A 14,553-nucleotide genomic window follows, 5' to 3' on the forward strand; every position below is an offset into this window, starting at 1 on the left:
GCAGAAGAATTTTATCATTAGTACTCCAATCACTGATCTCTCAACCTGGTGTAGGCAATATGAAGCACAGTACCACCACTACATGAGAAGGAAGTTCTAGAGCTGTTGCATAACCTGGACACATTCAGCAATAGGGTCAGATGGGATATTAGCACTGATACTAAAGGAATGTTCAGCTTAACTGGCAAGGCCCTTAACCTGTTTGTATAATTTGAGTCTTAGCTTAGAGTAGATGTGCACTGGGATACTGTTGGGTTTTGCATAGGCATTTAACAGTATAACCCATGAAAGGCTGTTGCATAAATTAGAGGATGTAGGATTTGAATATAAACTTTGCTTTGGTTGAGAGTGGCTGATGGATAAGTAATCAGAAAGTGATATATATGGGGGGGGGGAGGCTGCTTGTTGAGCAGTAGTGTTCTCTAAGGATCAGTTCTTGGACCGTTGTTGTTCAGTTTGTACGTTAATGATGTTGGGAGGAAAGAGTTTACAGGAAATGTCCAATTATCTGATGATGATGCAAAGATAAGCAGGGCAATCAAGGATGCTACTGATATGCAGCACTCGCAGAAAGACTTGAATAGGCTGGAACTTTGACAAATGATAATGTCAGGTAAGTGTATAGTTATGCATACCTGTGCTGGCATTTCCACTGTCATATTATGTTATTTTGCTCTGTAATCTTTTACTTTAAAGGTCACACAGAAATAATTATAAATACAACTCAGAGGATAATTGTGATGCTTAAACAGATATTAATATTTATGGATCAGGAAGTCATATTTGCTTCTTTACAAGGCCTCAATATGACCATCTGCACTACTGTATGAAAATTTAGTTCCTGTAGTTCTGCAGGAATGGAAAGAAGCAGTGCAAAGAAGAGTTACAAAGATGGAATGTAGATTATGTGGACAGATTTGTACACTGCATACACTGGCAAGCAGGAGGAGAGGTGATATGATAGAGGCAAATATACTTCTAAAAGAGGGGTACCCTCATTTCATTATATGGAAAATGAAATGAGGACAAAGGGGGGCATCTGTGGAAGTTTGTGTATTGCTAAGAAAAAGGTAAAAGCTAGAGTTTTCTCTCGCAGATTAGTGAGGTGGAGGAGCTTGTTTTTTGAACTGTTGAGTGCATCTAGCATGAATGAATTTAAGAGAATTTATGACTGTTGTGGATGGTATGGCCTCCCTTTATAAGTTTTTGACACTGGATGTCCAGAAATAATACCTATATGATAATTTAAACATTTTTTTTGGGGGGGGGGGTTGAATCAGGTTTTAGTTTTGAGCAAAGTAAAATGAATGAAAAAAAATTGATGTATAGTATAAAAATATCCATAACTCATTGAAAAGGATATTGGTTGTCAATTTAATTTTGCAAAAAGTAAGGTTATGTACTTCAGGTTGAAAAGATTACATACTGTGTATCACATTGATGGTACTGGATTGTATGAAACTGCTAAAGCTAGGGACTTGGGGATAATGGTAGACAGAGAGTTCAGAGGATATATTGCAAAGTTGGTAAAATAGCTCAAAGGATTACTTGAATGTTTAAAAATATGCTAACAAATAAAGATAGGGAAGTTATTATCTCTCTTTATAAGGCTATGATTCATCTGCATGTTGGCTACTGTGCACAGATTTAGTCACCTGAGTTTCTTGGGGACCAGGGGATGGTGGAGAGGATTCAGAGAGTAATGACCAAGCTGGTGTTAGAAGTGTGGAATGCTCCCTTTGAGGATAGTTTGAAGGTGTGTAGGTTTGCAAAGTTTAATTGATAGAGGAAAAGAGGGGACATGATAGAAACTTTGTAAGTTAGTAAAGAGATTCTATAAGATAGACACAGGAAAATTTTCAATACATGAAGAATGGAACAAGAACTAGAGGTTATCCCTGAAAGTTGTGTAAGAGTGTTAGGAATGATATGTTGCTTTGAGAGTGGCGAGTGAGTGGAATGAATTGCCAGAATTAGTTCTGAGTGCCTTGACTGTAAATAAGTTTAAGGAGAGGCATGATAGCTATTTTGTGTATGAAAGTTAGTTGGGGTCTCCCACTCTGAGTCTTGTTACTTCATGGAGATACCCATATAATAATATTTATGAAGTACTCTGGCTATTTTTTCAGATGTACTCTGAATATAAGGGATGGTAACAGCTTTACTGTGGTCTTGTGTATTAGGAGAGGGAAGCACTTAATATTTTATCTCTTGGGACTATAGCATTGACTTAAAATATGTGGCAAAAGTAGGTGAGTTCATTGCAAGAGCAGCATCATTAGAACAGATAACCCTAGTTCTCTGTGATGTTTTTATGATATGGTGTTGATGGCTGTGATGGTAATGTTGTTTGATTGATTGTTAGTTTTCTGAAGATAGATTTTTCCATATTTGGCCATTTTTGGAGTATCGTGTTTGTTGTATGATTGGCTAGTTAAGAAGCATTTATTTAAAATTTATTTCAAGTTAAAATTATCAGTTTGTAAGTTCTTTTAACTCTTAACATATAGGTGTTAATGGTTAAAATTTCTGCTTTTGAAAGTGAATGAGATCATATGTACTCAGTCAGTTTCAAAGATTCTTTGTTTGGAAAGACCTGGGTTCAAATCGGAGCTTTTCAATTGAAAGTAAGTTAGCCAGACTCATATGGAGGTAGCATGATTTTCCTTCACAGAAACTGGTGGGGGGGGTTCATCTCACAAAGCAGGCAAACTGGCAATGGACACACACACACACTTGACATCCATATTACACTGCTGATAACATTAACTGCCTGTTCAGAGAATTAATTTTCCAAGAAGTTACTTAGTTCTGACAGGCTGCTGAGCCTAACCTGCAAAAAAGGAAAATGGGGAAAATAATTAAAATAAATCTTTATTTGTGTATTTATAGATCTTTAATATGCATCTGGCTTATTTAAACATATGGTAAAATATAATTTTATTTTTTGAAATTTAATAATAATTTTTCCCTTGTTTATTTTTTAACAGATGTTCTCATGGGTTACAATGGTACCATTTTTGCATATGGGCAAACGTCTAGTGGAAAAACACATACCATGGAGGTAAAATAGTAATGCTGTTTATGTAATTAAGTCATTGCAATATTGATGTATATCATCAGTTGATTCTTTTTACTTTTAAAAAGAATTTTTACTTTTATTTTTAACATCATTCACAAAATTAGGAATATTAGTGAGTAAATTTAGTAAATGAGAACACTGCTTCTGGTATTTATTATTTACAAATACCACAAGCATCTAACATGAGTTTTTGTAGGAAAAATCTTCAATCATATCATGCCTCTTATTCAATGTTGCCTTTGATCTTTCAAAGAAAGACACACAAATCCTGATCACCTTTGATATCAAATAGTTCTGGAATCTGTTCTGCATAATATGCTTTAGCTTTATGCTCCATCAGTGCTAACTTATATTTTGTGTTATTTATTTATTTTTTATACTGCAGGAATTATTGATTCACATGGTTTCTGTCAAAAAGAAATTTGCACTATCAATTTATCTGTGTGTTGTTCTTATTCTAATAATTTTCTGAAAGCACTTGTACATAGATAAAGGACAAGTTAAGAAAAGCTATTGATAGGCAAGTCAATTTCTTTTAAGCTGATACAAATACTGTTAATGCAAGAACTTCAGTTGATATTGCAGACATATGGGAATTGGACAATAACAACAGTTCAGTCATGCAGTTATCTGCTTTCACATTTCTTGGCTACATGCCTTCTTTCCCAGCAGTCAGATTAATCCACTGAAATAAATTGCCTTCTCATCTTCTCCACTGACTATAGTTTTACCAATGAAATGGAAGTATCATTCTCTCATTAAACTAATATCATTATCTACTTTATATTTACCATCTCTGCTTCCTTCATTGATATCACTTTCAAAATTTCATATAATTTCTCCTACTGTTACATTACTTTTGACCACCTTGCTAGAGGTGGGTTGTTAGACTAGAATAACTGGATTGGGGGTAAGAGAAAATTAGAGGCAGCAAACAAAGAAGCTTGAGATCATAAGTAGAAGTATAAGGATCTCACTCATACTGTATTTTTTGAAGCTATTCATTATAAAGCAATTAACATAGATCTTTATTAATGAGATGTATAGATCTAATTAATGTCAGTCTATATTAATTAATCTATAGATATAATTAATGTAGATCATGTATCTGTTCTTCATATGAGTCTTTGGTGATGATGAGTCTTCAATTCCATGGAGATACTGTATAATAATAATAATAATCTATTTATTATTAGTTATATATCTATTCAAGATAATTAAAGAAAAAAAAAAGCTTCAAAGATTAGGGGGGAGAGAGAGAGAGAGAGAGAGATCTCTGTGGAAATGGAGAGCAAAATACAGTGACGTGAAGAAGGCAGTTAAGAGAGACAAATCAAAATAGTTAGGGGAGTAGTGCAAGGATGTCAATAAATACTTTGGTGAATACAGAGGTATATAAGTGATCAGAATCATCTTGATCAGAAAAAACTTGATGAACACAGAAGAAATAGGAAAGAGATGGACAAGATAGTGCTCAGAGTTATACAGTATAAGACTTGGAGATGCTGAAGCCCAAAAGAAGTTAATTAACAAATTGAGGAAAATATCACCTTGAAGCATAGAGGGAGGAAGGAACAGATACACTAAAGAATGAGGTTGTAAAGGCAGTGAAACAAATGAAAAATTATAAAAGCCCCAGGAATAATAAGATCACTGGAGAGATGCTGAAACATCTCTCCAGTGATCTAATAATGAACATGGTGGCAAGATGATCATAGATGAATTATACGAGTTGTGTAACATGGTAGGGGATGATGGCAAAGCACCAAAGGGATGGACAAGATCAATCGTAATATTCATTTACAAAAAAAAAAAAAAAAAAAAAGCAAAAGCAAAATGGACTGCAAAAACTACCAAGCATTTGTTTTAATGAGTCATGCAGGAAAAGTACTTATGATGATATTAATGTCATAAAGGATAATATAAGGGGAATTTCAATTCAAGGTACTAAGATAAACAACTTGCAATTTGTAGATGACATAGTCATTGAAGAAGATGAAGAGGAACTTGAAGGAATGGTGCTGAAGTTAAGTGAAGAAGGAAAGAGATATGGGCTTATAATGAACAGTGATAAAAAAAAAAAAAAAAAAAGATAAAAAAAAAGGAATTAAAGGTCAACAAAAAAGAGGTGGAAGAGATTAGGAACTTCATGTACCCAGGTAACAACATGATGCATAATTCAGATTCTAGGAAAGAAATAAGATTGCAGATAACAAAAGCTAAAGTAAATCTACAGGCATAATCTAAACATGCATATTCACAAGTGTTCTCTATGGTTGTGGGTCATGGGTAATGGTCAGAGACTCTGAGACAAATATTGGCTTTTGAAAGAACATGTTACAGAAAGATTCTTCGAGTTGTATGAATACAAAAGGTAACAAATGAAGAACTGTGAACAGCAAAGAAAATTGAACGCAGAAAATATTTCAAAGGAAACTAAAGTTTTTTTCAGACATATCTGCAGAATGGATAACAGTAGAAAGATCTAAACCTTGATGCTTGATACAATGGATGGTATAAAAGAAGAGGATGACCAAGGTGAGAGTGGGTAGATGATGTGAAAGAGTTTGCAGGATTTGAGTCATCTTGCATTTGAGAGAGAGAGAGATGAAACAAGCATTGGATACCAATGGATATTAGACCCATGGGCAGTGATGATGATATAGCTATCCATTTTACTTTATATTGTGAAACATAAGTGGGAAACTTTTGGTTAAAGTTACTGCATATTAAAAAAAAAAAAAAGAAGCAGAATGTGCTTTTTTGAGTGACTGGTAATGACAAAATACCTCCCTCCCTTTTTTTTTTTTGTTTGAGTTTGTTACATTCATCTTTTATAATAGCATACTCTTTTGGGGAAAAGGAATAATTTATTATAGCAGATTGTATCTGACAATGAATATTCTTTAAAACAGCATTGTTGCTATCAGACTTTAGCCAGGCTTTCAGATAGTTTTATAGCTAGTGAATTTGCTATAATGGTGTTCTCTCTCAATATAGTGACAGTGAACTTTTTGGTAAAAGCTGTATAGCATCCTTGTAAATGTCTCCATTATAAAAGTAAACATTAATCTAGTCTACCTGGCATGACTATAAACAACAAATTACAACCACAGTAATTAACTTTAATGAAAGTATAGATATTTTGGATTGAAAATAACAGTATATCATCAGTGCATAGAAACAAGCAAATCAAAGAAACCGGAATTCAAGGTATATACAGCAGGTGGTTTACCAATTACAAACTGTTGCTGCGTGCTAGAAATTGATATTGTTGAAAACTATATTTGATGGTTACATAAAATAAGAATCTCCTAAACTTTTTTTTTTGGGGGGGGGGGGAGGAGAGAGAATCATTCCGATTCAGATTTGGCTGAAGTTAAAAGGTTTCGCAACTTCTTTGAAAAGGCGTTCATATTTAAACCTGCTTCTATGGAGAAGACAAACTTCATCTCACTGGATACTGTGTTTAGTGTCAATACTATGTTGTACCAGACTTTTGAGGTTTCATGTATTCAATATAATATTGATGTTCATTAATTCTTTTTTCTACAGAACGATAAGTCTATCCAAAGCATGCTAGATACATTCACAAGGTATCTGGTAAACACCAGCTAATGATAGAGGTGACAGTTTGTCTTTTGTAGATGGCAACAGATGATACTTCTTCAAACTTCTACCAATCAGTTCAGAGATGCCAGAAATATAAGGGATTGGAACTCTGGTCTGTTGAAGAATCCTGAGGTGTTGAAACATAGGAGTCAATTATCTATTGGATTTGATTAGAGTTGTAACTATTAAATTCCATTAAGGTTTTGATAGTGAGAAGTTCTTGTTGTAAGTTTGAAGGAGAGGAGCACACATTATGTGCTCTATTAATTAAAGACTTGATAACACCAATTGTTTGAGAGGTGTGATGAGCAGACTTTTGATGAATGTATCTGCCAGTAAAGGTACATTTTCGATAAACACTGGTTGATAAATTACCAGAGGCTGTGCGTACAAGAAGGATGTTCAAGAATGGTAAATTACCAGTCTTTTCTTTTTCTATGGTGAATTGAATTCATGAGCGAAGGCTATTGATCTGTTATAGGAAAGTGGTAAGTTCATTTTCGGAATGAGGCCAGACAGCAAATCATCAACATAATGAAACCATAGTTATTGTTTTCTCTTTCCAGAAAATAAACATATTCCATAATACCAAAATATGCAAAATCAACTAGTGTCAAAAAAAGACAAATATGTAATCAAAAGAAAAATGCTAAGGGTTGCTTAAGGGTCAAAGCTGTATAACTGAGATGAGACCTCCATATAGCCATTAAAGGAATGCGGAGAACCGACCAGGGCTTCTGACCTAATGTCCAATCCTCACCTACTCGTGGTGCACCCTGTTGGGTATCCACCTGGATACTGAACAAACGAGGATGGGCTGGCAATTTGGAATTTAGCCGACCAAATTGTAATTCTTATTGGCTTAAACCAAATTACAAAATGATGGTATAACATGACAAAATTTCATGTCGGCTGGAGCGTCTCCCGGTTAAATAAGGCCCCCATTGTTTTCACCAGGGAACCAGGGTGAACAGCGAAAAGTCAGCTACTGGAACAAATCTGAAAAAACACCCCAACTCAACATCACCAGAGTTAAAGATCAGTACTATCAACATAAGAAGCCTGAATGGCAAGGAAATGGAGCTAGCTGAGGAATTAGATAAGTACCAGATCGACATAATAGGGGTGACTGAAACAAAAAGGACAAAAACTGGTGAGATCTTTCTGAGCAATTAATACAAAATGCTATATTCAGGCAATGACAATCAAGGAAAAGAAGGAGTAACCATTGTATTCAACACTAAATACGAGGCTAATCTTCTTGAATGGCAGGCAGTCTCAAGTAGAGTAATGTGGGCAAATATGAGAATGGGGAAACTGGGTAATGAGACTTATTTGTACTTATGGTCCCGCAGAAGGTTCGACTAAGATAGAAGTGGAGGAATTTTTTGAGGATTTAGATAAAGCATCTGACTCAATGAAAAAGGAAAAGTTGGTCCTTGTTGGGGATCTAAATAGCAGAGTAGGAAATCATTGTCAGACATTCAAAAATATATTACGAAAATTTGGAGAAAAGAGCGAAGCTAATAATAATGGCAAATATCTGTTGGATTTCTGCTCAGGACATGGACTGGTTATTACTAACACCATGTTCCAACATAAAAATGTGCACAAATTCACATGGAGAGAAGAGGCTAGGAATAAGAAAAGTCTCATTGACTATGTTATTGTTGATAGTGATGTTTTCTCCCTGGTGCAGGACACCAGAGTGTACAGAGGATTTGAAATTGGAAGTGATCACTATTTAGTCTTGAGCAGGATAAAATTGAATTTCATATTGAAAAGAATAACATGTAAGAAAGTTTTAAAGCGAATAAAAGTTGAGCAGCTCTCAGATGTGAACTGTAGATTAAAATACACAAAGATTATTGAAGAAAAAATGAAAGAAAGAGTTTGAGAACAGGAACCAAACTTTAGAGATTCAGTGGCAAGCCTTGAAGAAAACCTTGATTGATTCAGCCAGAGAGGCATGTGGTGAGGTTGTCTGCAAGGATAGAAAAATCAGAACTTCATGGTGGACACAGGAAGTTAAAGAGGCAGTGAAGGAAAAGAAGAAAGCATATCAAAAGTTCCTGGCAAATAAGTCAGCTTGTGCTCTTAGAGAATACAGAAACAAATGTAAGAAAGCTAAACAGTGTGTAAAACTAGCTAAACAAAAGTCATGGGAGGACTTTGGCAAGAATATAGAAAATAAATAACAAGAAGGTGGCAAAATATTTTGGAGGTTGTTGAAGAAGCTTAGAAATAGAGGAAAGAGTACTGTAAAAGGAGTTAGAGATGATAAAGGTGACATGAAAACGGGAGGTAATGATATCCTTGATGTATGGAGTAATTATTTTGAAAAATTGCTAAATGAAACAAGCAGTGATGACAGCACAGTGGTAAAAAACACTCAACAGACATACAGTCAGGAATACATATCCATACTTGAAGTAGAAAAAGCCATCAAAGGCTTAAAATGTGGAAAGGCAGCAGGAGTAGATGATATTCGACCAGAAATGCTGAAGTATGGTGGTATAAAAGTCTTGCAGTTTCTTCACTGCATAGTTCTGAAGGCCTGGATAGAGGTACGAATTCCCGATGATTGCAGTAGAGCTCTCATAGTACCCATATATAAAAAGGGAAATAAAACTGAATGTGAGAATTACAGAGGTATTTCCCTACTGAGTTCCTGGTAAGATATATGCAAGTATACTTGAGAAATGGTTGAAGAATTGTAGAAGAAAAGCTTGGCAAAGAACAAGCTGGATTCAGGCCAAATAGGGGCTGTCAGGATCAGATCTTCACTTTACGACAAATGGTGGAGAAATCATGAGAATATAACAAAAATATCTATTTTAGCTTTGTAGATCTGGAAAAGGCATATGACAAGGTGGCAAGAGAGAAGTTATTCAATAGGCTACAGTTATATGGTGTCAATGGGGCATTATATCAAGCAATAGTTAGTCTTTATTTGAGTTGTAAGTCAGCAGTTAGAATTGAAGGAAGTACAGGAAGATGATTTAATGTTAAATCTGGAGTGAGACAAGGATGTACATTATCCCCTCTGTTATTCATTATCTATGTGGATCACATTATGAAGAAAAGTGATATTAAACGTATTATCAAAATTGGAGGTGTTAATGTCAGCTCTTTGCTTTATCCTAGCGATGTTATACTTCTAAATAAATCAGCTACAAGTCTGCAAGATTCCTTGACTAAATTGAATAACTGTTGTAATAAATGTGGTATGAAGGTTAGCAATAAAAAGACAAAGACAATGGAAATAGGCAGAATCGTTAAAAATGTCAACTGCATTGTGAACGGAGAACCTGTGGAACAAGTAAAACATTTCACCACCTACTTAGGCACGATTTTTAGTAAAGATAGTAAATTAAATATGGAAATAGACAACAGAATAAATAAAGCTGCTATAGTAGGAAGTCAGAAGTCAATTGAATAAATTCATATGGAATAAGAGAGAAATTCGTCGTAACACTAAATTAGCTGTATACAAGACAGTGTTCAAACCAGTTTTAACTTATGGGTCTGAGATCTGGGTCAGAAGTAAAACACTTGGCCAAAGACTAGGGACCACAGATATGAGAGTCCTGAGAAAGATTAGAGGCGTAAACAGATGGCCTCAATGGCAATATCATATTAAAAACGAGAATATTAGAAAAGAACTTGACATTGTCAGCATCCAGGAATGCGTTAGCAGAGCTAATCTCAGGTGGTATGGTCACTTAACAGAATGGGCAAAGAAAGATTAGCAAAACAAGTGTTCTCTGCCAGGTTGGCAGGAAAACAACCCGGAGGAAGACCAAGATATAGGTGGATTGATACTGTACAAAGTGCCTTAGATGATAGAAATATACGATCTGGTAATGTTGGAGTCTTGACAAGTAACAGACTGATTTGTAGGATAATTGTAGATAGGAAGTTAGTAATGATGTAAATTTTTCATGTAGTACTATCATATCCTGTACACCCCCTTGATGGTACATGGCAGGAATTTGATGATGAAGAAAAATGCTACAGAACATTGGATGATGATAATTGAAATCCAGTAATCATTGCCACTATTGACATGTGAAATATGGCATAATGATATTCTATCAGAAATGCATGATATGAAGATATAAAAGTATTATAATGGCTGCACCACATAATTGAGCCTCCGTAGGTCAGTTGGTATGGACGAAGTCCTTTGGTTGGAAAGACCTGGGTTTGATTCCTGTGCAAGATTTGAGGAACCTTTAACTGGTCTCTTTTGACTTAAGGTGAGTTATCCGGTCTCATATGATGGAGGTAGAGGGTTTTTCACCTGGAAACTTGGGTTTTTCGTCCCCCCAGAAGAGGCAAATCAGCCCTGTGAACACATGCATCTACAGGCTACTTTATCCTCAAGACTGTCGCAGTTGTGAAGTCCACAGCTAAAGAACCGCGATGGTTCATGAAAAGCTGAAGACAAGGCACCACACACCACATAAATCCCAGTGATTGGAGAAGAACTCTTGATAACATCCATCTATAAAAAGGTAAATAAACTCAAATGCAATATATATTTGTGGGGGGAAAGGTTTTGTGCTGCTGAAGTATGACAGTGACAAGTTGCTACAGCAAGTAATAATGAATGAATGAATGGTATTATTATTATTGTTGTTGTTCCGGGAAACTCCAAGGAGTCGAGACTCATTGAGGGAGGCCCTAGCATCATGTCAAGAACAACTATTCAACATTCACACAGTATCTATCATACCTTGCCTTGAACTCATTCACGGTCGTAGCACCCACAACGGACACTGGAAGCTTATTCCACTCATTTACCACTCTCCAAGTAAAGAACCTAGCTCTAACACATTTGTCAACCACGCTCTTGCCCAGCTTCCATGCATGGCCCCTAGTCCTCCCACCACCAGTCATATTTTCAAAAATATCTTCTGGATCAATCTTAGAAAAACCCTTCAGTAATTTGAATGTCTCAATCATATCACCACTCCTTCGCCTATCTTCCAATTTCTGCAACCCACAAATCTTCAACCTATTCTCATAAAGTTCATTCCACAGACCTGCAATCATCTTGGTCACTCGTCTCTGGACCCTCTCCACTTCCTCCCCATCACGAAGAAACCCTGGTGCCCATAACTGGGCACAGAAGTCCAGATGGGGTCTTATCAAGGCTCGATACAGAGGAACAACAACTTGTTCGTCTCTGCATGTTAAAGTATTTTTCAGAAGCCAAGTGATTTGGTGAGCTGTTTTAGTTACTTTTACAATGTGCCCCCTAAACTTCAACTCCCTATCCACCAACACTCCCAAATCCCTGGCCTCATCAATCTCCTGGAGTATGGTTCCACCAATGCGATATACTGCTGCTATTCTTTTTACCCCAAAGTGCATAACCTTACACTTTGCCACATTAAATTGATATCCATTTTTCCTAGCCCAGTCCTCCAAACTATCCAAATCATCCTGTAAAATTTTGACATCCTGTGCACTCACAATTGCTCTACCCAACTTTGCATCATCAGCAAACAAGTGAACACTTCCTCTCAGATCCTTTCCAATATCATTGATGAACAAATTGAAAAGCAGTGGTCCAAGAACAGAGCCCTATGGCACTCCACTAGTCACAAGACGTCTTTTAGACTCCACACCTGAATAAACCACTCTTTGATATCTCTCCTTCAACCACCCTCCTATCCATCTCACCAACCATATATCTATCCCCATCTGCTCCAGTTTACTGATTAGGGTTCCATGTGGTATCCTATCAAAGGCCTTGGCAAGGTCCAGTAGTATCACTGTAAACCCATTACCCCTATCCAGTTCAGCTGTCACTGTGTTATAAAACGTGAGCAAGTTACTGAGGCATGATCTACCCTTCACAAAACCATGTTGGCCCCCATCCAATATCCCATTTTCATCTATCCAATCTGTATTCTTTTCTTGACTAATTTCTCTAAGACCTTGACAATGATTCCTGATATGCTAATCGGTCGGTAATTTACAACAGCAGTCTTCGAACTACTTTTATGCAGTGGAACTATTTTCCCCTCTTTCCACCCGCTCGGGACTAACCCAGACCCGAGACTCAAATTAAACAAAATGGTCGAGGGTACTGACAATTCTTTAGCTGCTTCTCGTACAACACCAGCTGGTATACCATCGAATCCCACAGATGTATTGACATTGAGGTTATGCAATAGACTACTCACCTCCACTTCATTAACCACAATTCCCGTATAATCTACTGGTTTATTCGTTTCTGCAATGTCACCACCTGGATGATATACTCTTGCAAAGTGCTCACTCAGTAACTCAACTATCTCAACTGATTCAGTTACCTCCCTACCATCGGCATTCTTTAAAATCAAAGTTTAAAATTTCTTTAAAATTTTACTTTTACTTGCTACATATCTAAAAAACTGTTTAGGATTCTCTTTAGCCTGCATGGCCAATGTTCTTTCGTAATCCTTTTTTGCTTTTCTTACCACACTCGTCACCCTTCTGGCCTGCGCTTTATACCGTTCCTGTGTCTGCCGGTCACCCTTCTCCTTAAATTCCCTCCATAGTTGTTTCTTTTTTTGCAGCTCAAGCTTAATGGTGTTATTCATCCATTTAACCCTTACTTGATTTATTTTTCGGACTCTAGGTATACAGTCAGCCATTGCTTCATGCAAGCACTTCTTAACTACCTCCCATGCACTATCAACTTCTAGTCCTTGCAGTTGTACATGCCATGGCACTGAACCAATCAAACTCCTAAGCTTGTCATACTTTCCAGCCCGATAATTCCACATGTACCCTGTCTTAATTGAAAATTCTACACCTTTAGCCACCTCCCAAGTTAAGACCCTATGATCACTCTCACCGATTGGTGGCAATGTGGTCATATTTGTTACAGCCAAATCCTCAGATGTAATTACTAGGTCAAGCACTCTCTGACCCCTAGTATTTTCCATTACATGCTGTCGCAGATAGTTATCCCTTAATAACCGCATAAAATCCAGTTCGTTCCTTCCGTGTGTCCTCTCCTCACTCCAATCAATGCGACCATAGTTGAAATCTCCCATAATTATCACCCTCCTTCCACCCATTTCTTCTATTTGCTTGTGCATACTGTCACCACCATCTTTTCCATCACCTGGTCTATAGCAGCACCCAATTGTATATTTAGTTCTGCTAGTCACAATCTCACACCAAATGGCATCAAATGTGCTCTTTTCTCTATCCTGCAATTCAACTTCTGTTCTCCTTGGCTGGAGCTCATCAGCTATCATCAACAATACTCCTCCCCCATTTTATTCTCTCTGTCATTCCTGAACACACTATACCCATCACATTCAATCCCACTAGTTATATCATCTACAGTCAGCCATGTTTCACTAATACCTATAACCTGTGGTCTGGAAGTGCCAACCATGGCCAAAAACTCTTCCTTCTTGTTCCTAATACTCTTAGTATTAGTGTACATGAATTTAAGACCCCCATTAGCCCCAACCCTACCTTGATGCCTTATATTAACTATCCCACTTATATTTGTTGTCCTTATTTGCTCTGGCATATTATATTCATTCTTACATTCAACTGCCTCCATAAGGACTGTATATCTACTCCCCCCCTTAACAAATCTAGTTTCCCTGAATTTGCACATCCACTACATTCAGCAACACTTTCTCAAATCTTCTTACACTGTAACCATTCAAATGCAAGCCATCCATCTTATATAGATCCTTTCGCCCATCAAACTCACTCCACACATCCACAAATTCCACACCACTCGTCATACATAACCCACGCATAAAGTCATTTGCAATTATGGCCCTCCTTTTAAACATTTCACTGTCATACCGTGGCAAAAGACTAATCATTCT

At 36.7% G+C, this 14,553-nt stretch overlaps 1 protein-coding gene across 2 annotated transcripts in view; it reads left to right on the top strand.

Annotated features, from left to right (window-relative positions):
- Window positions 1-14,553, top strand: part of LOC150099979 (kinesin heavy chain-like) — a 579,478-nt gene that overhangs the window by 53,126 nt on the left and 511,799 nt on the right. For both annotated transcript variants that reach the window (XM_090403282.1, XM_090403283.1), the window contains exon 3: window positions 2,991-3,064. In XM_090403282.1, the coding sequence (XP_090259408.1) occupies window positions 2,991-3,064 (74 nt within the window). The remainder of the gene's footprint in view (window positions 1-2,990; window positions 3,065-14,553) is intronic.

This window comes from Typopeltis vanoorti, chromosome 13 (genome assembly GCF_054136105.1).
Source record: "Typopeltis vanoorti isolate ZY-2024b chromosome 13, IOZ_Tvanoo_1.0, whole genome shotgun sequence".
NCBI classification, from domain to species: domain Eukaryota; kingdom Metazoa; phylum Arthropoda; class Arachnida; order Uropygi; family Thelyphonidae; genus Typopeltis; species Typopeltis vanoorti.